The sequence below is a fragment of the Pelophylax lessonae genome, assembly GCF_965119305.1.
Source record: "Pelophylax lessonae genome assembly, chromosome: 4".
Lineage (NCBI taxonomy): Eukaryota > Metazoa > Chordata > Amphibia > Anura > Ranidae > Pelophylax > Pelophylax lessonae.
Window position 1 is genome coordinate 451,581,414 of NC_138771.1, and position 26,621 is coordinate 451,608,034.

The 26,621-nt window shown below is 41.1% G+C and overlaps 1 protein-coding gene across 3 annotated transcripts in view; it reads right to left on the reverse strand.

The window, feature by feature from the left end:
• The window catches only part of CAMK2A (calcium/calmodulin dependent protein kinase II alpha), a 382,548-nt gene that overhangs the window by 58,521 nt on the left and 297,406 nt on the right, over positions 1 to 26,621 (reverse strand). For all 3 annotated transcript variants that reach the window (XM_082256095.1, XM_082256096.1, XM_082256094.1), the window contains 5 exons: positions 19,872 to 19,974; positions 7,560 to 7,643; positions 6,486 to 6,580; positions 4,786 to 4,908; positions 4,606 to 4,689 (listed from right to left, as the gene is read on the reverse strand). In XM_082256095.1, coding sequence (XP_082112221.1) covers positions 4,606 to 4,689; positions 4,786 to 4,908; positions 6,486 to 6,580; positions 7,560 to 7,643; positions 19,872 to 19,974 — 489 coding nt within the window. The remainder of the gene's footprint in view (positions 1 to 4,605; positions 4,690 to 4,785; positions 4,909 to 6,485; positions 6,581 to 7,559; positions 7,644 to 19,871; positions 19,975 to 26,621) is intronic.

Below are 26,621 nucleotides of genomic sequence, written 5' to 3' on the forward strand. Positions count from 1 at the left end.
AGTTAGAGGGCACAGAAGAGTTTCCAAGATTGGACGGGTCAAGAGGAAGTGGGAGCGGAAAGAGGAAGGGGGAATTGGGGGAGGGGGGAAAATAACAAAAGTGTGGGGGGGGGGTAGGAAAGGGAAGGCAATATAGGGATTGATTGTTAAAGGAGTAAGAAGGAGTAAGGGATTGGGGGTTTACCTTCCCCTGGACCTGGGATGTTGCATTGATAGTGATTGAGCATGTAGGGATTCTTCACTCGGTTTGGTATATACTGTATCCATTGGGACCAGATTTTTAGCAATCACTTGTGCATGTCTTGAACAGTTAAAGTGAGTCTCTCTTTCAACTTGATGCAATTAGATCATTTTGATTTCTGAAGAGTTCAGTGTGGGAGATTTCCATGAGTGGATGATAGTTTGCTTGATTCCACCAAAAATGAAGTTAGTAACCTTTGATCTGCTTGGCAGGGATTCAACAGGTTTCTTTCTTATGTTATATTGTAATTATGTACTGAATTAATAATTTATGGACCCTTATTCATTAACCATTGTGTCCTGGGACAGGACCACTAGACATGCAGCATTGTGCTTTTTTGTCAACATTGTTTGAAGCAGTTAAGTAAGTAATTCATAACTTATTTAGCCTACAAGATGAGGTAAGGTACCATCTGAAAAGTACTTAATATGAGTTTTCTAAAGCTAATATATTAGTTTAACTTTGGTATTAGAGTTCCAGATCTTGTTCCAATATGGAGCACTTGCATGGCCAAAATCAGGCCAGGGACATGTATATCCATGCGATATCTATTTTTAAAGTTTGTGTAAATGGGTGGTGAGTTATGTTCTTACAGTAGGGAAGAACTGAAATGCTGATAATATCTATATTAACAGGCAATTGTGTTGGGTGCCTCACGAGTTTCTTAGAAGTATTTTAAGGTTTTGATGCTAGTGAATGTTAGAAAATAATATAAATCCACAAAACGTTTGCTTATCCACCAACCTTTATGTATTCCCACCATTGCATTTGAGGTGGGAAAAGAGGACAACCTGGGGCAAGTTCAGTGAGATGACTCTGCCAGAGTATTTAATTGAGCCCCATATTGCTAAAGATTACTTTAAGGGTGGGCATAGTTAGGTCAGTCATAGGTTGATGTGTGAGGGGTAAGTATATTAGTGGGAAGATTGCTACCTTATGTTTTCGTGGGTAACAACAAGACAAGGGGGCTTTGTGTGCTGCTTAAAATATTTTGCTAGTAAAGGGATCCCCAAGTCCCCCCTATGTTTATGAAGACATAAAGTGGTTCTATTGATTCTACTTTACCCAAAAGAGTAAAGTAACTTAGGGAGGTAAGTCATGTTTATAGCATTTAATCTACCTTTTAAAATATGTGGTAATGGCTATAGGTCTACAACAATGTATTCAATATGTGTATTAAGATGAATGCCTAAATAGAGGAGGTGACTGGTCCAACTGAATGTACCATTTTGTTTTGCTGACTGGAGGGTTTCTGGTTTCAGTGAGATATTTATAGCTGTTTGGATGGGTTTACTTTTAGTCCTAAGACTGCAGCAAATTTGTCCAGAGTTTGGAGTTGGTAGGGGAATGAGACATGGGGTGAAGTAATAAAAAGAATATCATCAGCAAACATAATAATTTTGTTGTCTAGGCCAACTATTTCTAGGCCCTTGATATCTTTGTGCTGACAAAAATATGTTGTTCAAATTGGCATCCCTGGCGTGTTTTCTGCTAAATTAGTTATGTAAATAGCCAACAGTCAGTTAAGGAAGTTTTCCTTGACCCCTCCAATAATCAGTATATGGCTGGGGGATCATGTCAAAGGCTTTTTTCATACCAATGGACAGCAGGAACATTTCTTGTGAGCATTTCTGGGTAAGGTGAGTAAAGTATTTTGTGAATATTATCCCCTGCTTGTCTACAGAAAATAAATCCAGATTGTAGTAGTAAGTATCCCAATTAAATTTGACTCGGTCCTGGAATTTTTCTGGCCTCTGTTCCATCACAATAAGGGAACCATTTCCAAGTCTATCCAAAATTGTAAAAAAAAAAAAAAAATTAGCTTTGGATATTTAGATACTCCACATTTAATACTGTTGTGTTTTGATGTTTGGATCACACTGTGTGCTAGTTGCCTACCTGTTTATATTGATTTTTTAATTTGTTATTTTGCTTTTAATTATTTTTATGAAATTTAAATTTTATGAACAGAACACTTAGCTTATTTTTTTTTTCTAATCAACAAAGCTGTGTATATATCATAATCTTAAAAAAAAAAAACTTTACTGCAATCATACAACAAGCAGTTATGCATGCCAGAGGTCTATACAAAGTAGTATGATAGGATCGTATACTAATCATGTACTTCCTCTAATAAAAATAAAGCGTTACATTGTGGCTTAGAGTAGACAACATACAACTTGGCACATTTTATTACTTACAGCCTACAGAATGATTTACAGACTCCTATGAATAAAGTGATAGTGTTAATAATCTGCTAATACCCCACATTGTTGAAAGTGATCCAGGGTAAATAGAAAAATCACAGTACAATGTTCTCTATTGCTCTGCCAAATCTACAAATGTACAGTGCTTCCTTATTTACAGCTTCATAATTAGAACACTCCATATAAAGAAAGGATTCCTGACAATACTTGTGTGGGATTATTCTAAATGTCAAAGCGGAAATATGATTGCGGATCACAATAAACCTCACAAAGTTTTGGTTTCTATTTTTTGTTTCCTTGGGCAGGGACAGCCATAGGCTATATTGCCATCCGGAGGGGGGGGGGGGGGGAGACCAAAGGGGAGTAGATATACAAGCAGTGGTGTATTTTGGTTTTGTGCTGCCCTAGGCAAGACTAAAATTGGGCGCCCCCCCTTCTCCCTCCTATGTAAATTTGCCCCATTCCTTCCTTTTTAACGGTTGTGACTCCCTCTAAAATTGAAGGACTCCAAGTGCCAGCATGAACCCCTGAGATCTCACGAGAGGGGGGGTGAGAGGGGGTGAGAGAGAGAGGGGGGGTTGGTGAGGGAGAGAGAGAGAGGGGGGAAATGAGAGGGGGGTGGGTGAGTAAGGGAGGGAGAGAGAGGGGGGGTGAGAGAGAGAGAGAGGGGATGAGAGAGAGGGGGGATGAGAGAGAGGGGGGATGAGAGAGAGAGAGGGGATGAAAGGGAGAGAGAGAGAGGATGAGAGAGAGGGGGGCGGTGAGAGAGAGAGGATGAGGGGGGATGAGAGAGAGAGAGAAGAGGGGTTGAGAGAGAGGGGGGTGAGAGAGGGGGAGAGAGAGAGGGGGAGAGAGAGAGGAGGGGGTGTGAGAGAGAGAGGGGTGGGAGAGGCGGCTCTAGCAACCAGTGGCCAAAAGAGTCTCAGGTGGACAGGGGCTGCTTTTTTGCTGCCCCCCTGCAAAGTGCCGCCCTAGGCCTGGGCCTTGTTGGCCTAGGCCAAAATATAGCACTATATACAAGGGAAGGGATGCTTTGAGACATGCTGTTGCCCAGGGCACACATTACAAAAAATACTTTTTTTGTACAAAGTCCACCCCTTATTGAGACGTTATTATTATTTCAAAAAGTACTAGAGTCAGCATTGTGTGTTTTAATATGTAAAGATACTATTTAAAGCAAATATGTACTCATATTTTTGTGTATGAACTGGCAGCAGCCTATTTATTCCCTCTGTCCATACAGTACAACCCATGAGTTAAAAAGGTTTACTCTTTTATGCAAATACTGAGTGTTCCTAGTAAGTTGATGTTTGCCTCTGCACCTTCCCATATCCTGTGTCTCATAATAAGCAAGTAAGGCAGGCCATACATTATGCAATTTTCTTTCCTTCAACCAAAGTTTGAAAGAAAGAAAATTGCTTGATTCCCCCATCAACACTGATAGGAATCCCTCCCTTTGCTTGCTCTATTGTACCCTGACAGCAGGAGGTGTCACAGCCCTCAGAATACAATGATCACTGCAGGCAGCTATGGCCTACACAAAAAAACAAACAAAAAAAAAACAGGCTGGTTGTACTGAAGTCGATCGAGAGATCAGCTTCAGTACAACCACCCTGCCCATAGATGGATCAAAATTGACCCGGTTTCTGCTGAACTGGATACATTTTGATCCATCAATGGCAGGCTTAAGGCTGCCAAATCAAGGGAATGAGTGACTCAGGGAGGTGAACAAAGATGAGGAGAGTGCTAGATGCCTATTGGTAAGTGTGTCTTGGAACTCCACAACTTTAGGATCAGTCAGGGTGTTCTCACTTTCCATCCAGGAGATGTGCAGGTACCACTGAGTTGCTTTATCTGTGTGGATTACTAAACAAGAGACTAAGAATTAAGGTTTTAAGTTGACTGAGCTTCAAAGAGTTTTCTAATTCCATCTTTCTTCTACTGTTCTTTTGCTGTATCTTCACACCAATGCCCAGAGGCAGCTCAAGAAGGGAGAACATGTAGGAGTAAAGCAACCACAAATGCATAGTGTTGTGTTCCTCCTCTAAACCTTCTCCCCCTGGCAAATACAAACCTAGGAAGGGGAAACATCACTTAATAATCTGCACTTCAGAGATGACTGAATATCTCTTTCTCAGATTTTAGTTCAATATGTACCTTCAGCTTCCTCCTGGCATTGAACTTCTTCAGGCAGTCGACCGTCTCCTGTCTGTGCATACAGGAAGCCACTGTAGAGCGGTGCTGAAGGAGGAATTAGCAAATTCAGTATAAGTATAAAGATAAGTATATGAAGGATTATATAAAGGTTCAGATAGTAAAAAAAAATGATACACTTACTGAAATCCATGGGTGCTTCAGGGCTTCCGCAGCCGTGATTCTTTTTGCGGGGTTTATGGTTAACATCTTGTTAATGAGGTCCTTTGCTTCTGGAGTTACAGTGTCCCACTCAGGGGAAGGAAACTGATCGATGAAAGAAGAAAAGAACAAGCTTTGTTACTGTTTACAATACAATTGTTAAAAAAAGAGTAATTATTAAAATATTCCCTAAGACCTTCAATGCAGCAGTAGTCAAAGAATGTTTCTTGCCTTGAGTTTCTTTAGTACCGCTTGACATGGGAAAATAGATACTATAAGTTTAATGACATATAAGGACCAATGTTCCTTTCTTATATGTAACCACAGGGTGTAGCAGTGGTATTGGTTCAGATAATAACATTTTAGGTTTCTTGCATTTTTTATTTTGCACTTATGTTGCTCTTATAAATGAATATAGAACGCCCATAGGTTACAGAACAATCACTTTCAAAAGCAACACATATTCACATATTTTTCAGGAATGGACCCAAGTAAGTCATTTCATCCTGATTTTAGATGCATGGCTTACATTATTAGTCTTGCAAAATGGTTTGATATGGTGCTGTGGACTTTTGTTGTTTTTGTTGTAGTTCTTTTCCCATTGCTTTATCTGTTAGTTATAAACCTGACTGAGCAGATTGCGACTTTCTTGTGCCTCTTATGCTTGCAATAACTTGGACAACAACATACAGTGGTTGGACCAGCATGGCTTACAACATCTCTAATAGCAGGGGGAAGGCATATTTATACCATTTCCATTTATAATATCTTCTTCCTCAGCATACAAGGAAACCAGAATTGAGACATTTTATCCATGACTTTGAGTGGACCACATTTTACTCTGCTTTGTATTTCCTGACTTTTTTCAGGCAAGATGAGTTACATTAAGAACGCGTCCCATACCATCTATTCATTCCCAAAACCTAACTTGTTCCTGTCCTTGTCCAGTTAATGGTAATGGTCTAGATTTCTTCCAAATACTCAGTTCTGCCTAAATTGATCCTAAACTTGCAGTGTTATTCTTGTTCTCTGCTCTTCTTTAAATTTAATTGGAGGACTAAGGCTCAGTTCACACTGCCACGACCTGAAAGTCACGTGACTTTCATTGCGACTTTTAGTGACTGTAAGAAACTTTGAAGAAACTTCAGGGAATGCCTGTTTAATCTTCCTGTAATGTCGGATCCAAATCACATCAATTAAGATGAGGATCCGACTTGGAGACGACTTCCATTAAAGTCTATTGGCACAATTTGGATAGAAGTCGCCTTGAAGTAGTACAGGAACCTTTTCTAAAGTTTGAGCGACCTCAGTAGTTCTAAATAAGACAGCTCTCATTGACTAAATTGGGATATCACATGTCACGCGACTTGGGGTCTCACAAGTTGGATCTCAAGTCGCGGCAGTGTGAACCAAGCCTAAGGTCTGATCTCTCGGATATCTTTCCTAACTGTTATCAAAAACATTTGAAAATACAGACTACCAATCCAGCATAGTGATATATTTACTGAATATATATGTATCTGAAACAAGACAATTCAGAATACAATCTTACAATTACCTTACAATAATCGAATGTTCTTATCCAAAACCTTTTATGAAGGTTTCCCACATTTTATAGCCATTGTGTGTCACCAGTGGGCTTTAGTAAGAAGAATTGGAATTATGCCACTATATTTACTTACATCATAAGCTCCTGCTTTGATCTGCTGATACAGCCTGTGCTGATCTTCATCCCAGAAAGGTGGGTAGCCAACAAGTAATATGTACAGAATAACTCCTAATGGAAAAGGAAATTGATGCAATGATCAGAATATAACATTTTATGTAAATCAAGTTGATATTCACAGAGGTCTGGAGTGCAATCTGGTTACTTAATGGCAGCTCAGCTTCAGTCAGTAAAGTTCTGCAGCCTATATACACATTTTGTGGTTGGGCCCTGTGTGATAGTCTTGGGCAATGGTAGAAGCTCATAATATTTTTTAAAGGAAAGTCTAGTCAAAGAATGCCTTCATCCACAAATGAAGGTTGAGGTGCTTTATATGCCAGGGCAGCTTCTTACTTTCAGATTGTACATGTTAGATCGAGAGAAAGACAGTCAGACAGTTAGCATGGCACAATGTTACATTATTCACTATCACAACAGAAGATACTACAAAAATAGATAATATGGAGTCACTGAGTCCTTCTGCTATTAAAGAACTACAGTAAGTCCCCTACATACGAATGAGTTCCGTTCTGAGAGCACATTCGTAAGTCCAAAAAAAGTACCCAATCAACACAATCGGCCCAATAACTTACTGTAATAGGTTTATAACATATTTCACACAAATAATACATGGAAAAAAAGGTTGAAATAAAGATAAAGTACTTTAAAGTACACAGAAACACCATTTGTAGAGGATGCATGTATAAGAATATATGCAAGAAGTGTGAACTAACTCACACAATTGGACATATAAATGCATGTTCGTATCTTTGAAAGTTTGTAACTTGTAACTTGAAAGCTCATATGTAGGGGACTAACTGTACCATTAGACCATATAAAACTGTAACTGAAATTGGTTGAGGAGCTGCAAGTTGCCAAATTATTGGATGGATATGTGGTGAGATAAACTAGGGTATTCGTAGAGAAAAAGCTAGAATAAATAAATGGATAAAATAGATAATTTAAAAAGTCTCTTAAGATAGAATAAATAGATGATTGATAGATATATAAATAGATAAGATAAGTATAACCAACAAAACGTATTTATTACCGCAGGCCCATAAATCAACAGCCTTTCCATAGGGATCTTTCCTTAGCACTTCTGGGGAGAGGTAGCCCGGCGTTCCAGCAAATCCTTTGATTAAAAATAAAAAAGGTTGTGAAATTTCTAAAAAATAGAAAACTGTGTGACATAACAATAGTGTCTACTAATAACAGGTTTCTCCATCATTTATCACTCTTATCCCGTGCTACATTGCATTTATTTGAAGCTGTAGTATATTGAAATGATTATCACTCTTGACTTGCAGGAGTTCATTTCCCACCAAGGTTAGATATTTCTGCAAGTTTGTAGACATAATCCTGGAGAGGGGTGTATTATTTTCCCATTATTGTTTGGGTTTCTGTAGTGTTCTGGTTAAAAAAAAACAACTTATATTTTAAATCAACTTCCTGGCAGCATTTCCCTACTGCGTACTTGTATTTGACAGCTTAGTCCTGCTGAATTTATTAATTGCCATGTGAATAAACCTAGACATTTATGTTGTGCAGGTGGTAAGAGCTAGTAGTAAGACACAAAGTAATGCATAGCACTGAACTGGTTGTGAAAATTGATATTGCTAGTTTTGATACAGGTGCTTGTTAACCATGGCTAATCCCTATGGTGGTTTTCCAATATTTATCTAGGCTTTCAAGTAGAAGTAGCTATTATTAAACCAGAAGTTCACCTAACTAAGGTGTTGATGTGTGTATTTCTCATAGCATTGGCAGTTTTTAAGATTACAGATGTAGTCAAGTGCAACACATTGTGTTCCATGCAGTGCCTCTGGTACACTTTATTACAACCTTTAGGTGTAACCTAAAATAGAACTTGGTGGTACAAAAAGCTTTGACCATTCTTCTTTTAACCACTTCAAAACCGGACACTTTGCCTCCCTTCCTGCCCAGGCCAATTTTCAGTTTCCAGCACAGTTTGAATGCTAATTACTCAGTCATGCAACACTGTACCCAAATGAAATTGCTATCATTTTTGAGCCAGATACAGATTTCTTTTGGTGGTATTTAATCACCACTTAGTTTTTTATTTTATGCTATATAAACGGTTTTCTTAATTTCTGTTAACAAAATGTTGCAAATATAAAATCTTTCCTCATAAATTGAGTCCAAAATGTATTCTGCTACATATCTTGGTAAAAATCATCCAAATCAATGGATATTTTTTAGTTTGTGTGAAAGTTATAGAGTCTACAAACTATGGTTTATATATCTGAAAATTGATCATTCTGATGTGCTGACGGCCTATCTAAATTCTTGAGTTCCTAAAATTCCAGGACAGTACTAATACCTCCAAAATAATCCCTTTTTGGAAAGTAAACACACCAAGGTATTTAGTAAGAGGCATGGGGAGTATTTTTAAGTTGTAATTCTGTTCACGATTTTTTTGAAAATTAAGAAATTAAATAAAATGTGGGTTTTTTTCACAATATTTTTTTTTTTTTGCATACTGTAACCAGAGCAGTACAGTGTCACTATGTGACTGAGGGGGTGGTATTAAAGGACACTGACTGGTGACTAGTATGTTTAAAATATATATATATATATATATATACATTTTTCCATAGTGGCACTGTACTGCTCTAGGGAGGTGATCATTTTTTTTTTTTTTTTTTTCAATATGACCGCCTATTACAGTAATGATCAATGTATAAGCAATTATTTTTACTTTGTAAAGGGCACCCATTCATGTGCTACTGTGTACTATTGTGATAGTTATAATTGGTCACAGCTATTACATGGTACAAAAGGTCTGCTGTGATCAGGGGAGGACTGGGCCAGGGGGCAGGGGGGCAGGTGGGAATTTGCCCCCTGGGCCGCTCTGATGCCCTGTAAAAAGGCTGCACCGCTTCTGCCACAGACATGCTTAAAGGATTCCTGGTGAAGAGAAGTAAAAAGTTCCTGCCACTGACCTACTGAGTGCGGGTTGAAGACAAGGACAGAGAGCAGCCCCCCCCCCCCAGCTAGAATGGTGTAAACTGTGTCTGAGCAGAGGCTGGTTCCATGCCCCACAGGAGACTTACCTCCCCCGGCCAGCCCCGACCAAGCTCCCCCAAACCACCCCCTGGCCAGATTCAGCCATTGAGTGGAGAATACCTGGGATTCAGCCTGGAATGAGGGTCAAGGGGAGGACAGGAAGAGGGGGAGTGGTGCGATTGGTCCTCTACTATGTGATCACTGTGACCAATCACAGAGATCGCAGTAGTACACAATGGCTATGAATGACAAGCCATTGTTTGTTTACAACTGACATGTGATCAGCAGCGATCACAAGGTACCAAAACGGTGCACATCTGCCTGGTACACCAATCTGTGTTCCACTGTCCAGTGGACACAGTGGGTCACAGATCGTGCCTCTGCGTGCCCCCAGAGCGCGCACAAAGCACGCAACTAGGAGGACATTAGATGACATCCACCCAGAATAGCAGTGTTCCTGCCCAGCAGTTTTATTACTAAAGGCTGAGTGGGAGGTGGTTAATGATTATCCAGAATTTAAAGAGGGTATAAAGAAAATCTATACTGAAAGAATATTGAGGCTCCAGTTGTCTAATCGTCAAACATCAGTCTGACTTTCTAGTCTGCATATTTGCAGGTCTGTGGCTCAAAAAGTGAGAATCTGCCAGAAAAAGTTGTATTCTTAAAATGAGGCAAGAAAGGAAAAGCAGATCATGCCTGGTAATAGCTGCAACAGGAACATAAAATCCCCAATAAACAAACATGTTCTAATTTCTTGCTCTGCAATATGCTGCAGAGGATTAAAGTTTGAATGTTTTTTTGGATTGTATATTCCTGTGGTGACTATAAATAGGCCTAATCTGTTCCTTGCTCTTTCCTTCATCAGCCTGCCCTGGTATGTTGAATAGTAGTTCTGGCATGCAAAGGGTGTTATAAACAGGACTGATACGGTGGAGGGTAGAGATTCAAATTTATGTAAAGCCAAAACCTTCATTTTGGATAGCATGTGGAAAGGTCAGAAACTCTGTCTGGTCTCCAATACACAAAGTGATCAGAAATCATTTTTGAGTTGTTACAGAAAAAGTAGAAAAGGTGACAATGGGAGATTTTATATTGTGAAAAACTGTGATATCTGTCTAAGAGATGAAATCTCCTGTTACTTCCTGCTGTGTCTCAGGGACAGGAAATTAAAAGAAATCTCTCTAATGGGCACAGACAGAAAAAATAAAATTGTCAATGGTCTTAGCCATTTCCTGCTTTATCCAAAACTAAAAAAGTTGTTTGCTTTATGAATATATGTATATTTTAATATTAAGGTGGGCTGGGTGACCTAGTCTAACACATTGACAAATTTATATATCAAGAATGTACAATGTAAGTGATGGGCCTGGGCGTGTTCGGATCGACCCCGCCAGGAAGCCGTCACTGCACATCGCCAATCATTGGCAGTGACGCATTTCCCGACCAGCAGCTGCACATACACACGTTGCCTATGATTGGCGGCATGCAGTGACGGCTTCTTGGAACCCTGAGCCCATCGGTAATGTACAATAAATTTATATTTTGAAAGAACATAGAAACTTCTCAGTTAAGTGAATAATAATAATAATAATAATGATAATTGCGGCAATGCTCACTCATTGCCATCTTAAGAGCATTAAAGGGCCCCGGGCAATGCAGTGCACTGGTCCCTGCCTACACAATCACCCACAAGAATAAAAATGCAAATTATCAATAAGGCGATATTTATTGGTACAGCAGTGCCAGGCTAATGACAGCTTCCAAGTTCGGCGACTGGGTCTGGTGAACACACACACACGGATGGGAGTCAGACTGGACTCTCCTGTGTGTGCCTGTTCCCTTGGAGGTGGTCAGGAATTCCTGCAGTTGTGGGCTCCCCCTCCACGGCCCAAGTGGTCTTACAGCAGCGCAGGGCCGACAAGCGCTTGCCACCTGCTAAGTTTGGTGGCGGGGTGCACACGGGAATCTGGACTAATGCTTGGCTGGGGCTAGGTCGCTGGGCAGGTGGGGCCCCTGGGCAACTGCCCAGCATGCCCATTCCGTAAGATGGCCCTGTGCTCACTCCTCCCCTGTATCATGAAGGGAGCCATTGTTGTCACCCAGGCTGGAATACAAACATGCCTTTATTCATTACATGGCAGTGGGGGCTTATCAGATTACTTAGGAAAGAGAACATTAATCATGCTTTTAGTTCAGCTCACGGAATCATGGGAGGTGTCAAGGACTGGTAAGATCAGCAGGTACTTGCTAAAAATGCCTGAAAAGAGAAAACTGATGAAAACTGAGAAAACTGATGTAGCGACCACATCAGAAGACCGGTAAGCTCCAATATATTGCATTTTGTTATTTGGTTTAGTTATTCTTAATATTATTCTTAATATTCTTATACTGCTCACAGCAATGGGATTAGCATGTTGATGCCAAAGCTGAAATCATGCAAAATAGCTAAATTTGCTCTCTGCAATAATTGAAGAATCTAAATAAATAGGATATGGAATCAAGTATATAAATATCCTACACAGTACAATATACCTGCCTCACTTCAATTTTACCCCTTGACAAATTATTCTGATTAAAGAACATTTTCCATTTCGCTGTACAGTATATTTATGCTTTTTTTATAGGCTGAAAGGTATCTTGTTGCACTCTATACTGGCATCACATGTTTTATGTAATAATTCAATCCGGAGATTTATGTCTGTATTATTTTAATGTCACTTCAAAATGCATAACATATTCTGCCATGCAATGCTCTAGGAACCACTTTATATAAATCATGTATGATAAGAGGCAGCCAAGAGCTCCAGGGCACTCTTTCCAAATTTTGTACATATTAATATAACATCTTTTATTGCAAAAGCTTCCATTATTGTATTATACTACATTTTATTGCATTTGCATCTTTATTTAAAGCAGAACTGTAGGCAGATATAAAAGACCATATATTTGCTAAAAAAAACCTTACTAAAAAGCATATGTAAACCCAATGACTAAATGTCATATAAATTTAAAGCTGAAGTTTAGTATTTTTTTGGGTGGGGTGATACAAAACCGAACACATAGGTGTGTATAATAGTTTGTATTCTATCACCTAAACCTGGATGCTTCTCCAAAAAGATCTTCCTCTCAGTGCTTGGCTAGCATGCTAACCAGCTGTCTTCTGGCATTGTGGAACAATAATAGTAGGAGTTCAGTAAGTGGTGGAGAGGATAGAAGGGGGCAGGTAAGCAACACAACTTTCCCCAGTAGCAGCAGCTGCTCTTAACCTGCCTGTGCCAGAAGAAAGCTGCTCAGGACAGTATTTTGGCTCTGAGGAGGCACTGCAGGGAAGATTTTTAGCAGAAGCAGCTGCCTTTGTGTAGGCAGGGGTCACTTTGTTCCCCTTTAAAAAGGATTCCTCTTTAGAATCTTTCCAAGAAGGGGAATCATTTAATTTCCTTCCTGACAGAATCATACATAAGCTTGCGTTGGAGCTTAGCTGGAGCAGACCAGGCTGGCTGATGGGACGAGAAGAGCCAGGAGATAGAGAGATGACATAGAGAACAGCATCTTTTTTCCAATGTGATGGGCACACCTGCTAAAGTGCACACAAAGGAAGTCTGGCACCCAACACGGAACTGATGATTGAGAAACAAAAGGGTCCTCGGTACCCTTGCTACTGTGAAGTGAGATAGTGTCCTGTTAAGCTTATTCTAGATCGTGCGTCTCATGAGGTACCCACATGGAGAAGAAAGATCCCAATGAAACCAACTGTTCGTAATCCTGATCACGCTAGGGGATGTGGTGGATAGGGACGACAAGACAAGGCAAGACATCAGGCCTGATGCATTGAGTTTCCCCAGCCAGAGGAGCAGTGCTGACAGAAATGACTAGGAGTATGGCGAGTGTGTGTTTTGGGCACACCATTTTTTGGCACACTGGCACACAGTATGTGTAGGTGTGTGAGTAAAGTGGAGTGCTTAGAGCAGGGGTCTTCATTAGGGATAGACCGATTATTGGCAAGGCCGATATATGGGGGGCCGATATGCACTTTCCCCGATATATTGGTATCGGCCCCAAAACTGGCCGATATTGCCGATATTTATGTGACGTCATTCTGCCTTCTTAGGCCGCCTCCGTCACCTTCTACTTCCCTGTCTGGAGTTGGGACTAGTCTCACGGGAGTGTATCATAGCCATACACCCACACACAGCAGCCTGTTGCCAGCCAGCCCCCCAAATCCACAGGCGTGTGACGTCATTCTGCCTTCTTAGGCCGCCTCCGTCACCTTCTACTTCCCTGTCTGGAGTTGGGACTAGTCTCACGGGAGTGTATCATAGCCATACACCCACACACAGCAGCCTGTTGCCAGCCAGCCCCCCAAATCCACAGGCCCTGTACCAGCCAGCCACAGGCACTGTACCAGCGAGCCAGCCACCCACAGTCCCTGTACCAGCCAGCCACAGGAACTGTACCAGCCAGCTAGCCACCCACAGTCCCTGTACCAGCCAGCCACAGGAACTGTACAAGCGAGTCAGCCACCCACAGGCCCTGTACCAACCAGCCACCCACAGCCCCTGTGCCAGCCACCCAAACCACCCACCACAGAGTGCAAGACAGCCAGTCACCCACCACAGGGTGCCAGACAGCCAGTCACCCACCACAGGGTGCCAGACAGCCAGCCAGCCACCCACAGGCAGGGTGCCAGACAGCCAGCCACCCACAGGCCCTGTACCAGTCAGCCAAAGGCCGTGTACCAGCCAGCCACAGGCACTGTACCAGCCAGCCGCCCACAGGCTCTGTACCAGCCAGCCACCCACCCACAGCCCCTGTGCCAATCACCCACCTACCCCGGGGTGCCAGCCAGCCACCCACCACAGGGTGCCAGCCAGCCAGCCACCCACAACAGGGTGCCAGCCACCTACCACAGGGTGCTAGCCAGCCAGCCTCCCAGCACAGGGTGACAGCCAGTCAGCCACCGACCACAGGGTGCCAGCAAGCCATCCACCCACCACAGGGTGCCAGCCAGCCACCCACCACAGGGTGCCAGCAAGCCAGCCATTAAGCATTAAACAAAAATTAACATGTTCAGTACCAGATTTGTGTCCAAAATTGTCTTTATTTTTCAAAACTTTAAATGTACAAAATATCAGCCCATATCGGCCGATACTGATACGTTGTGACCAAAGTATCGGGGCCTGAAAAAAACATATCGGTCTATCCCTAGTCTTCATACTATGGCGCTCCAGTTTTTCAGGAACTACAATTCCCATCATGCCTAGTCATATCTGTAAATGTCAGAGTTTTACAATGCCTCATGGGATGTGTAATTCCGCAACGACTGGAAGGCCATTTCAACACATTATGCAAGCATGGTTCACTGTTATCAGGAAACTTTCCATGAGAAAAGCCGCAACCTTAATTTAGGTAGACAGGAAGGGGCGGCAAAGTGACTGTAGGAGATTAATAGCACTGAGATATAGAGATGTCGCGAACATAAAATTTTATGTTCGCGAACGGCGAACGCGAACCTCCGCAAATGTTCGCGAACGGGCGAACCTGGGCGAACCGCCATAGACTTCAATAGGCAGGCGAATTTTAAAACCCACAGGGACTCTTTCTGGCCACAATAGTGATGGAAAAGTTGTTTCAAGGGGACTAACACCAGGACTGTGGCATGCCAGAGGGGGATCCATGGCAAAACTCCCATGGAAAATTACGTAGTTGAGGCAGAGTCGGGTTTTAATCCATAAAGGGCATAAATCACCTAACATTCCTAAATTGTTTGGAATAACGTGCTTTAAATCATCCAGTGTGTGAATACGATCAGGTATGATGTTGTATCGATCAGGTAGTGTAAGGGTTACGCCCGCTTCACAGTGACAGACCAAACTCTGACAGACCAAACTCCCCGTTTAACGCACCGCAAACAACCGCAAACAGTCCATTTGCAGTGGGCACAGTACAGTATGTGGACCTGACACTCACTGGCAGGCAACTGCAATTATATTACAGAGGAAAAATTAAATTAATTTTTTTATCTGCAAGGTGCTGTGCCACCCTATATGAGTGGTGGGCACTGGCAGTGGGCCCAGTTCAGTCAGTGGGCCTAACACACACTGGCAGACAACCGCAATTATATTAAAGGGTAAAAATTAAATGACTTTTTTATCTGCAAGGTACTGTGCCACCCGATATGAGTGGTTTGCACACAGTACAGTCTGTATATATACAGTGGGTACGGAAAGTATTCAGACCCCCTTAAATTTTTCACTCTTTGTTATATTGCAGCCATTTGCTAAAATCATTTAAGTTCATTCTTCTTCCTCATGAATGTACACATAGCACCTCATACTGACAGAAAAACACAGAATTGTTGACATTGTTGCAGATTTATTAAAAAAGAAAAACTGAAATATCACATGGTCCTAAGTATTCAGACCCTTTGCTCAGTATTTAGTAGAAGCCCCCTTTTGATCTAATACAGCCAGGAGTCTTTTTGGGAAAGATGCAACAAGTCTTTCACACCTGGATTTGGGGATCCTCTGCCATTCCTCCTTGCAGATCCTCTCCAGTTCTGTCAGGTTGGATGGTAAACGTTGGTGGACAGCCATTTTTAGGTCTCTCCAGAGATGCTCAATTGGGTTTAAGTCAGGGCTCTGGCTGGGCCATTCAAGAACAGTCACGGAGTTGTTGTGAAGCCACTCCTTCGTTATTTTAGCTGTGTGCTTAGGGTCATTGTCTTGTTGGAAGGTAAACCTTTGGCCCAGTCTGAGGTCCAGAGCACTCTGGAGAAGGTTTTTGTCCAGGATATCCCTGTACTTTGCCGCATTCATCTTTCCCTCGATTGCAACCAGTCGTCCTGTCCCTGCAGCTGAAAAACACCCCCACAGCATGATGCTGCCACCACCATGCTTCACTGTTGGGACTGTATTGGACAGGTGATGAGCAGTGCCTGGTTTTCTCCACACATACCGCTTAGAATTAAGGCCAAAAAGTTCTATTTTGGTCTCATCAGACCAGAGAATCTTATTTCTCACCATCTTGGAGTCCTTCAGGTGTTTTTTAGCAAACTCCATGCAGGCTTTCATGTGTCTTACACTGAGGAGAGGCTTCCGTCGGGCCACTCTGCCATAAAGCCCCGACTGGTGGAGGGCTGCAGTGATGGTTGACTTTCTACAACTTTCTCCCATCTCCTGACTGCATCTCTGGAGCTCAGCCACAGTGATCTTTGGGTTCTTCTTTACCTCTCTCACCAAGGCTCTTCTCCCCCGATAGCTCAGTTTGGCCGGACGACCAGCTCTAGGAAGGGTTCTGGTCGTCCCAAACGTCTTCCATTTGAGGATTATGGAGGCCACTGTGCTCTTAGGAACCTTAAGTGCAGCAGAAATCTTTTTGTAACCTTGGCCAGATCTGTGCCTTGCCACAATTCTGTCTCTGAGCTCTTCAGGCAGTTCCTTTGACCTCATGATTCTCATTTGCTCTGACATGCATTGTGATCTGGAAGGTCTTATATAGACAGGTGTGCGGCTTTCCTAATCAAGTCCAATCAGTATAATCAAACACAGCTGGACTCAAATGAAGGTGTAGAACCATCTCAAGGATGATCAGAAGAAATGGAAAGCACCTGAGTTAAATATATGAGTGTCACAGCAAAGGGTCTGAATACTTAGGACCATGTGATATTTCAGTTTTTCTTTTTTAATAAATCTGCAACAATGTCAACAATTCTGTGTTTTTCTGTCAGTATGGGGTGCTATGTGTACATTCATGAGGAAGAAGAATGAACTTAAATGATTTTAGCAAATGGCTACAATATAACAAAGAGTGAAAAATTTAAGGGGGTCTGAATACTTTCCGTACCCACTATATATATATATATATATATGCTTTTTAGGGTGCTGTCAGGATGCTGTCCTTACAGCAGGAGTGGACACAGAACACTGGCCTAGCTAACGATTTTCCTATTAATTCAGCAGCAGCAGCACTCTCCCTGCTCTAACTAACTCTGCAGCTTCAGAATGAATCTAAGATGGATGCTGTCCTTGCTTTTTTATAGGAGGTGGGAGGGTCTGGGAGGGAGGGTATGCTGATTGGCTGTAATGTGTCTGCTGACTGTGAGGTACAGGGTCAAAGTTTGCTCAATGATGATGTATAGGGGCGGACCGAACATCGCATATGTTCGCCCGCCGAGGAGAGCGCGAACAAGCGATGTTCGCCGGGAACTGTTCACCGGTGAATAGTTCGGGACATCTCTACGTGAGATACAAGATGAAGAAAAGATGAAAAAAAGATGATGCAAGTCTTTTATATAAAGAATAGCAATTGCTTAGGATACGTGGGGTGATAAGAAACTAGGGACTACTTTAAACATATATATAGAATGGTCATAATAATATAACATGTTATATAAAAGAAATATGTTATAAAATACAATTAAAACCAGTGTGTGTCATAGATCATTTTAAACAATACCTTAATTGTAACAAAGCCATATTTTCCTTAACCATTGTGCCCATCTATAAACCTGAACCACAATACCCTGTATTTTTTGGTAAATACTCTTGCTTTTTACATATTGCTGTTAATACAATTACTTGTTTTGTTATTTTGTTAGCTCACCTTTATCCTTAATAAAGAGATAAAAAACATACAAAAAAAAAAAAAACAGTGTGTGAACATTATATATGTTGTCTTCTTTTGTGTATCATTGATTATAAGCCTTCTCAAAGTTCAGTATAGGCTAGACTAAGAGGGATTTATTAAAGATGGTATAAACTCATAGTCATCTTGGGTTTATTACTCTGTAGCCAATGTGGCTTTAAAATGTATTTATAAAAACATATTAAAAATGCCATGATTTTTTGTTAAATTTAAAATTACCCAGCCATAGTGCCTTGCATAGAAAGACTGACGGGGCGGTCAAAGTATTATTGACAAATTGCAGTTTACTGCATTGCCCATTGGTGGTAATCTAACACAGGGAGCTTGTTTACCGACCGCAGGGGTGAGCTAAAAATGTTATGTTGGTGGTCAAGCACCTGCTGAGGAAGGTGTTTGACCAAGCTGTACTATTTACCTGCTGTGAAGAAAACTGAGGTCAGAGGCCCGAGCTTGCTGTAAAGTCTGGATTCCAAGAATAGTTTAAAAGCATTCCCAATCTTTTGGAAGGTGACAGTTAACACATACATATGACAAATGTGATGTTAGCTGTTTATCTAAGACTAAACTCTGAAATGAAGGAAACATAATTTTGCTTTTTGCATTTAGTGAATATTTTATGTTGTGTGTTCTTCTGAGCCAACCATAGTTGAAAACACATGGAGTCAACCTTCCATAGCTGATGAGATACTGAAATAGATTATTTTAACAGTACTTTGTTCTTTTGTTGTTTTTAGTTGATCATAGCATTACAGTGCCTTGAAAAAGTATTTTCCACATTTTATAATGTTACAACCAAAAATGTAAATGTATTTCATTGGGAATTTATGTGATAGACCAACACAAAGTGACACATAATTGTGAAGTGAAAGGAAAATGCTAAATGTTTTTTTTTAATTCTTTACAAATAAATATCTATAACGTGTGGTAGTTGTATTCAGCCCCTTTTACTCTGATACCCCTAACTAAAATCTAGTGGAACTAATAGCCTTCAGAAGTCACCTAATTAGTAAACAGAGTCCCCCTGTGTGCAATTTAAGCTCAGAAGAAATACAGCTTTTCTGTGAAGCCCTCAGAGGTTTGTTAGAGAACCTTAGGCCCCTTTCACACATACGGTCCATCTGTCCATTTTTCATCCATCTGTTGACGGATGAAAAACGGACATCAATGCATCTCAATGTAAAAACAGATGACAGCGGATGATCATCTGTTAACATCCGTTTTCATCCGCTTCTGTCAATATCCGTTTTTTGGAACGCATGAATGCCCTATTTTTCATCTGTCAAAAAACGGATCGGACAAAAAACGGATGTAAATGGACACACGGTATGTTTTCCATTTTTGCATTGGTAGTGGATGTAAAAAAAAGATGAAAAATGGATGAAAAAATTGATGAAAAAACGGATGAAAAACGGATGAAAAACTGATACATTTTGACGTGACTGAACTGATGAACTGAACGGACCGTATGTGTAAAAGGGGCCTTAGTGAAGCATAATGAAGGCCAAGGAAGACAGGTCAGATATAAAGTTGTGGAGAAGTTTAAAGCAGGGTTAGGTTATAAAAACAAACTAGTAAATTTCAAGGGGTATGAATACTTTTTAAAAGCACTGTGTGGCAGGTAAACACAACTTTTCGTCTAAAAAAAAGACAAGCTTGGGCACTTTAAGACATTTTAATCCAAAAGACTTACCAAACCATGCCTGTTGCTCGCCTTCCACTTCGATAGCCAAACCAAAGTCTGCCAATTTCACAGCTGCCCCTTTTAGTTTTGAAGCCAACAACAGGTTTTCTGGCTGCAGATAACAAACAATGGAGAGGCTTCATCAGAATTAATACACATCATCAACAGAACCTTTCAACTGTTGAAGGGGATAAAGGCAGCTGGTTGACAAGGCAAACCAATATTTTCCTAGTTTCTAGTTACCAGATTCTTAGTCAAACCATACATTATACAGTGTTTAATCACTTAAGGCCCAGGCCTATTTCTGACACTTGTTGTTTACAAGTTAAAATCAGTATTTTTTGCAAGAAAATTACTTAGAACCCCCAAACATTATATATATTTTTTTTAGCAGAGACCCTAGAGAATAAAATGTAGATCATTGCAATACTTTATGTCACACCGTATTTGCAAAGCAGTCTTAAAAACACAATTTTTGGGGGAAAAAATACACTTCTGTGAAATAAAAAATAAAAAAAAACAGTAAAGGTAGCCCCATTTTTTTCTATAATGTGAAAGATAATATTACACCGAGGAAACTGATACCTAATATGTCATGCTTCAAAATTGCAAAGGGCTCGTGGAATGGCGACAAATTCTGGTACCTAAAAATCTCCATTTGTCGACGCTTTAAAAATTTCGACAGGTTACCTGTTTAGATTTACAGAGGAGGTCTAGTATTATAAATATTTCTCTCGCTCTAACAATCATGGCAATGCAGTACCTCATATTTCTGGTTTGAACACTGTTTACATATGTGAGCGCGACTTGCTTCGCTTCTGCGCGCGAGCTTGGAGGCACAGGGCGCTTTAAATTCAGTTTTTTTGTTTTTTTTTTTACTTTTATTTTTTATTTATACACTGTCCCTTAAAAAAAAAAAAAAAAACGATCACTTTTATTCCTATTACAAGGAATGTAAACATCACTGTAAAAGGTCACTTTTTTTTTTTAATCCAAAAAAAATGTGGCCCTTTAAGGCCATTCAGTGGAAGTGATGTTTGACATTGCTTCGGTTCTCCAAGGGCATAGAGTTGAGTGGGGACCATCTTTCCCTCACTTGACTTCCTGCCCATCACCACAGGGGATCGCATAGTTTTCCCCGCTACTGACGGCTCCGGTAAGCTGGGAATACGACCGGAAAGCAACGGGAGGGGGGCACCTCTCCCGCCACCTATAAAAGTGATCCCGCGGCGAATCCGCCACTAGGACCACTTTTATGTGAAAGAGGACCGCCAGCCATGTAGGAAAATACAGCTATCTGCTGTCATAAGATCGGTATTTAACCACTTTACAAACAAACAAAGAGCTGGGGGGGGGGGGGGGGGGCACACCCTGAACATGCATTTCTAAAGCTGGTGCAGCTATGAACCAATCAACATGCATATTTACAGAGAATAGCGCACACATGCAAAAGAAATGACTGTCAAATATAAAGGGAATCAATAAATAAAAATGGGGATTTAGTCCCACCATACGGCCATATCGTGCTCAAGCCCACCACTACGTCAAAGTACCCCATTTAACCACTTTAAGACCGGAAGATTTGACCCCCTTCCTGACCAGGCCCTATTTTGCGACTCGGCGCTGAGTTACTTTAACGGACAATTGCACGGTCGTACAACGCTGTATCCAAACAAAATTTACGTCCTTTTTTTCCCTTTTTTTCCTTTCTTTTGGTGGTATTTGATCACCTGTGCGATTTTTAATTCTTGCGCTATAAACAAAAAAAGAGGGACAATTTTGAAAAAAAAAAACAATATTTTTCACATTCTGCTATATAACACTCCCCCCCCAAAAAAAGTTAAAAATCGGATTTTTTTAACATTTTAGGCCAATTTGTTTTCCGCTACATTTTGATTGGTTTGCGCAAAAGTTATAGCGTTTACTAACTACGGAAAGATTTATGTCATTTTTATTGTTTTTTTTTTTTTTCACTAGTAATGGCGACGATCTGCGTTTTTTTTTTTTGTGGGACTGCGACATTTCGGCAGACAGATCAGACCCCTAACTGACATTTTTGACACTTTTGGGGGGACCAGTGACATTACTACAGTAATCAGTGCTATAAATATGCACTGTTACTGTAGTAATGACACTGGCAGGGAAGGGGTTAACCCTATGGGTGATTAAGGGTTAAATGTATGCCACATGCTTACTGACATGTGTGGGGGGGGGGGGGGTTCTGTGACACAGACAGAAATCGCAGGTTCAGCTATGCTGAATCCTGTGATCTCTCCCTGTCTGTTACTGAGAAGATCCCCCTGCTTTGTTTACATAAGCAGGCGGGTCTTCTCACACTTTCCCCAACTATCGGGGAAGGGAGGCAGCGATCGCCGCCTCTCCTCCTCCGGCCCGACTCTCGCAGTGTCGGCGCGCATGCACCGCCGAGACCACTAGAGGTCCAGCAACATAGGTCTACGTTGTTGGACCCAGGGGAGCCGCAATGCCACAGTAGGATTACTGTGAGCAGTCGGCAAGTGGTTAATGTGAAAGTACCGACGTAAATACACGATGGGTGGTTCGGAAGTGGTTAAAGTAAATTTGTTGCAGGATAAATACAGAAGCTGCCATTTTTTACCTCCTTCTCAAAATGCTAGTGCTGACTCACTGACTTCGTTAATTTTGTGATTCATTGACTCGAAAAAAAGATGAGGAATGTCAGAAAAAAGTACCTTTTTGTAAGCTTGCTCTGGGTTAGTGACTCCACATGGCAGCCAGGTATCTTCAGAAGGAGAGATCAGCAATAGAAACCTCCATGTATACTTTAAATCCTAATAATCCTGAAAGGGTGGTATATGTCAGCCCAGTGTTGGATAATAAAAATATTTATGAGATCTAGAAATAACCATGTATGCTCCAAACACACAGGCATACCAGGACAAAAAGCCCCGACAAATTCTGGTACCTAAAAATCTCCATTTGTCGACGCTTTAAAAATTTCGACAGGTTACCTGTTTAGAGTTACAGAGGAGGTCTAGTATTATAAATATTTCTCTCGCTCTAACAATCATGGCAATGCAGTACCTCATATTTCTGGTTTGAACACTGTTTACATATGTGAGCGCGACTTGCTTCGCTTCTGCGCGCGAGCTTGGAGGCACAGGGCGCTTTAAATTCAGTTTTTTTGTTTTTTTTTTTACTTTTATTTTTTATTTATACACTGTCCCTTAAAAAAAAAAAAAAAACGATCACTTTTATTCCTATTACAAGGAATGTAAACATCACTGTAAAAGGTCACTTTTTTTTTTTAATCCAAAAAAAATTTGGCCCTTTAAGGCCATTCAGTGGAAGTGATGTTTGACATTGCTTCGGTTCTCCAAGGGCATAGAGTTGAGTGGGGACCATCTTTCCCTCACTTGACTTCCTGCCCATCACCACAGGGGATCGCATAGTTTTCCCCGCTACTAACGGCTCCGGTAAGCTGGGAATACGACCGGAAAGCAACGGGAGGGGGGCACCTCTCCCGCCACCTATAAAAGTGATCCCGTGGCGAATCCGCCACTAGGACCACTTTTATGTGAAAGAGGACCGCCAGCCATGTAGGAAAATACAGCTATCTGCTGTCATAAGATCGGTATTTAACCACTTTACAAACAAACAAAGAGCTGGGGGGGGGCACACCCTGAACATGCATTTCTAAAGCTGGTACAGCTATGAACCAATCAACATGCATATTTACAGAGAATAGCGCACACATGCAAAAGAAATGACTGTCAAATATAAAGGGAATCAATAAATAAAAATGGGGATTTAGTCCCACCATACGGCCATATCGTGCTCAAGCCCACCACTACGTCAAAGTACCCCATTTAACCACTTTAAGACCGGAAGATTTGACCCCCTTCCTGACCAGGCCCTATTTTGCGACTCGGCGCTGAGTTACTTTAACGGACAATTGCACGGTCGTACAACGCTGTATCCAAACAAAATTTACATCCTTTTTTTCCCTTTTTTTCCTTTCTTTTGGTGGTATTTGATCACCTGTGCGATTTTTAATTCTTGCGCTATAAACAAAAAAAGAGGGACAATTTTGAAAAAAAAAAAACAATATTTTTCACATTCTGCTATATAACACTCCCCCCCCAAAAAAAGTTAAAAATCGGATTTTTTTAACATTTTAGGCCAATTTGTTTTCTGCTACATTTTGATTGGTTTGCGCAAAAGTTATAGCGTTTACTAACTACGGAAAGATTTATGTCATTTTTATTGTTTTTTTTTTTTTTCACTAGTAATGGCGACGATCTGCGTTTTTTTTTTTGTGGGACTGCGACATTTCGGCAGACAGATCAGACCCCTAACTGACATTTTTGACACTTTTGGGGGGACCAGTGACATTACTACAGTAATCAGTGCTATAAATATGCACTGTTACTGTAGTAATGACACTGGCAGGGAAGGGGTTAACCCTATGGGTGATTAAGGGTTAAATGTATGCCACATGCTTACTGACATGTGTGGGGGGGGGGGGGGTTCTGTGACACAGACAGAAATCGCAGGTTCAGCTATGCTGAATCCTGTGATCTCTCCCTGTCTGTTACTGAGAAGATCCCCCTGCTTTGTTTACATAAGCAGGCGGGTCTTCTCACACTTTCCCCAACTATCGGGGAAGGGAGGCAGCGATCGCCGCCTCTCCTCCTCCGGCCCGACTCTCGCAGTGTCGGCGCGCATGCACCGCCGAGACCACTAGAGGTCCAGCAACATAGGTCTACGTTGCTGGACCCAGGGGAGCCGCAATGCCACAGTAGGATTACTGTGAGCAGTCGGCAAGTGGTTAATGTGAAAGTACCGACGTAAATACACGATGGGTGGTTCGGAAGTGGTTAAAGTAAATTTGTTGCAGGATAAATACAGAAGCTGCCATTTTTTACATCCTTCTCAAAATGCTAGTGCTGACTCACTGACTTCGTTAATTTTGTGATTCATTGACTCGAAAAAAAGATGAGGAATGTCAGAAAAAAGTACCTTTTTGTAAGCTTGCTCTGGGTTAGTGACTCAACATGGCAGCCAGGTATCTTCAGAAGGAGAGATCAGCAATAGAAACCTCCATGTATACTTTAAATCCTAATAATCCTGAAAGGGTGGTATATGTCAGCCCAGTGTTGGATAATAAAAATATTTATGAGATCTAGAAATAACCATGTATGCTCCAAACACACAGGCATACCAGGACAAAAAGCCCCCGTTCACTTAGGGGGCGACCTGTGAAGTAGCGTGCAGCGCAACTTCGGCGCAACTTGCACGGACTTCATAAATGGAAGTCAATGCAAGTCGCCTCCAGGTCGCCCCGAAGTAGTACAGGGCCCTTTTTCTAAGTCAGAGCGACTTGTGTCACTCCTATTAGAACCGGTGCTGGTTAGAACCGGCGACGGTGCACGACTTGCCAGGCTGACCAAGTCGCCTGACAAGTCGTGCTAGTGTGAACCGACACTAAGAACATGTGTGCACAAGAATATGCATAAAACCACTATTATTTAAAAAAAAAAAAAAAAAACAGAGGAAATGCACCAATGTGAAGAAACAAAAAGATCACATATTAAGTTTAGAATTTCTTTAGAGAATCCCATTTCTGTAAGTGCCTCATGCATGTGGCCAGCCCTGGCATCTCCTTAATTTCTCTGCCCCTTCCTCAGAATGTTCGTCAAGGAAGGAGTGAAACCATGGAAACATATATAATATGCTAATATATTACCAGAAACGAGTGAACTTCTGAAAAGTTTGATACACTGTGGCTCAGACAAACTTTTTGAAAAACGCTAGAAATTTGTCATTTCTGAACAGGAGATCCCTTGAATTCATTATGAATCCAAACCATGCTTCAATAAAGGTGCTACAAAATTGTGCAGAATGGTTTGAGAAGCTCCTGGCAACCCTAAATAAAGAGATGGTGAGGCAAAAAAAAATAATGAAGAAAAAATGTGAAGAAACCAGGAAAACCAGCAGCAGCAGGTCCTGAAGCAGATAGAAGGCAGAAGCAGCTGAAGCTACCTGGGAAGTTGAATAGCAAAAACACTAAAGTTCAAATTTGACTTGAGACATCCACATTTATGACATTTAATCCAAATCCCATCCCTTTCAAAGTCACTGACTGTCACTGTTTTTGCATTTTATGCTCTCCCAACGTACTGATCTGCAGAAAATCAGTATGTCCTGACGATGGCTACATGCAGGAAAGTGGATTGTAAATTGCAGAGCTGCTACAAATCGTACCAGCATAGAATCCCACCAGGAAATGTGAGTGTTCATAAAATTCTTAGATGATTGAAAGGCAAGGCTCACTTGGAAATCTCATAAAAGAAAAATGAGAGATTGTTATCCCATGGGAAAGAAAACACAGATGTTGGCTATATAATGCAAGATGCCACTGGGTATACATAAGTAATGGGCAATTATTAGGACCTGTGAGATCTCTGATTTCTTTCTTTTTTTTTTTGCTTACAGAAAGTAATCTAGATAATGGAGAAAGGCACCTGACAATGTAAAATTAGAAATCACATGATGGATCATTTTTAGTGCCGTGTTACATGTATTAATGCTCCGCACATACTTTCAGTAGATTCTGATGCATTCTTTATTTTATAATCTTATTTTCAGCTTTTGAGGACAAGCAGATATGTTAAATGTTTCTATTTGAAATATATCACTTGAATGTTGGTTGAAGACCCATGTGGAAGAATTATGTTGTTCTTTACAGTATATATATATATATATATATATATATAG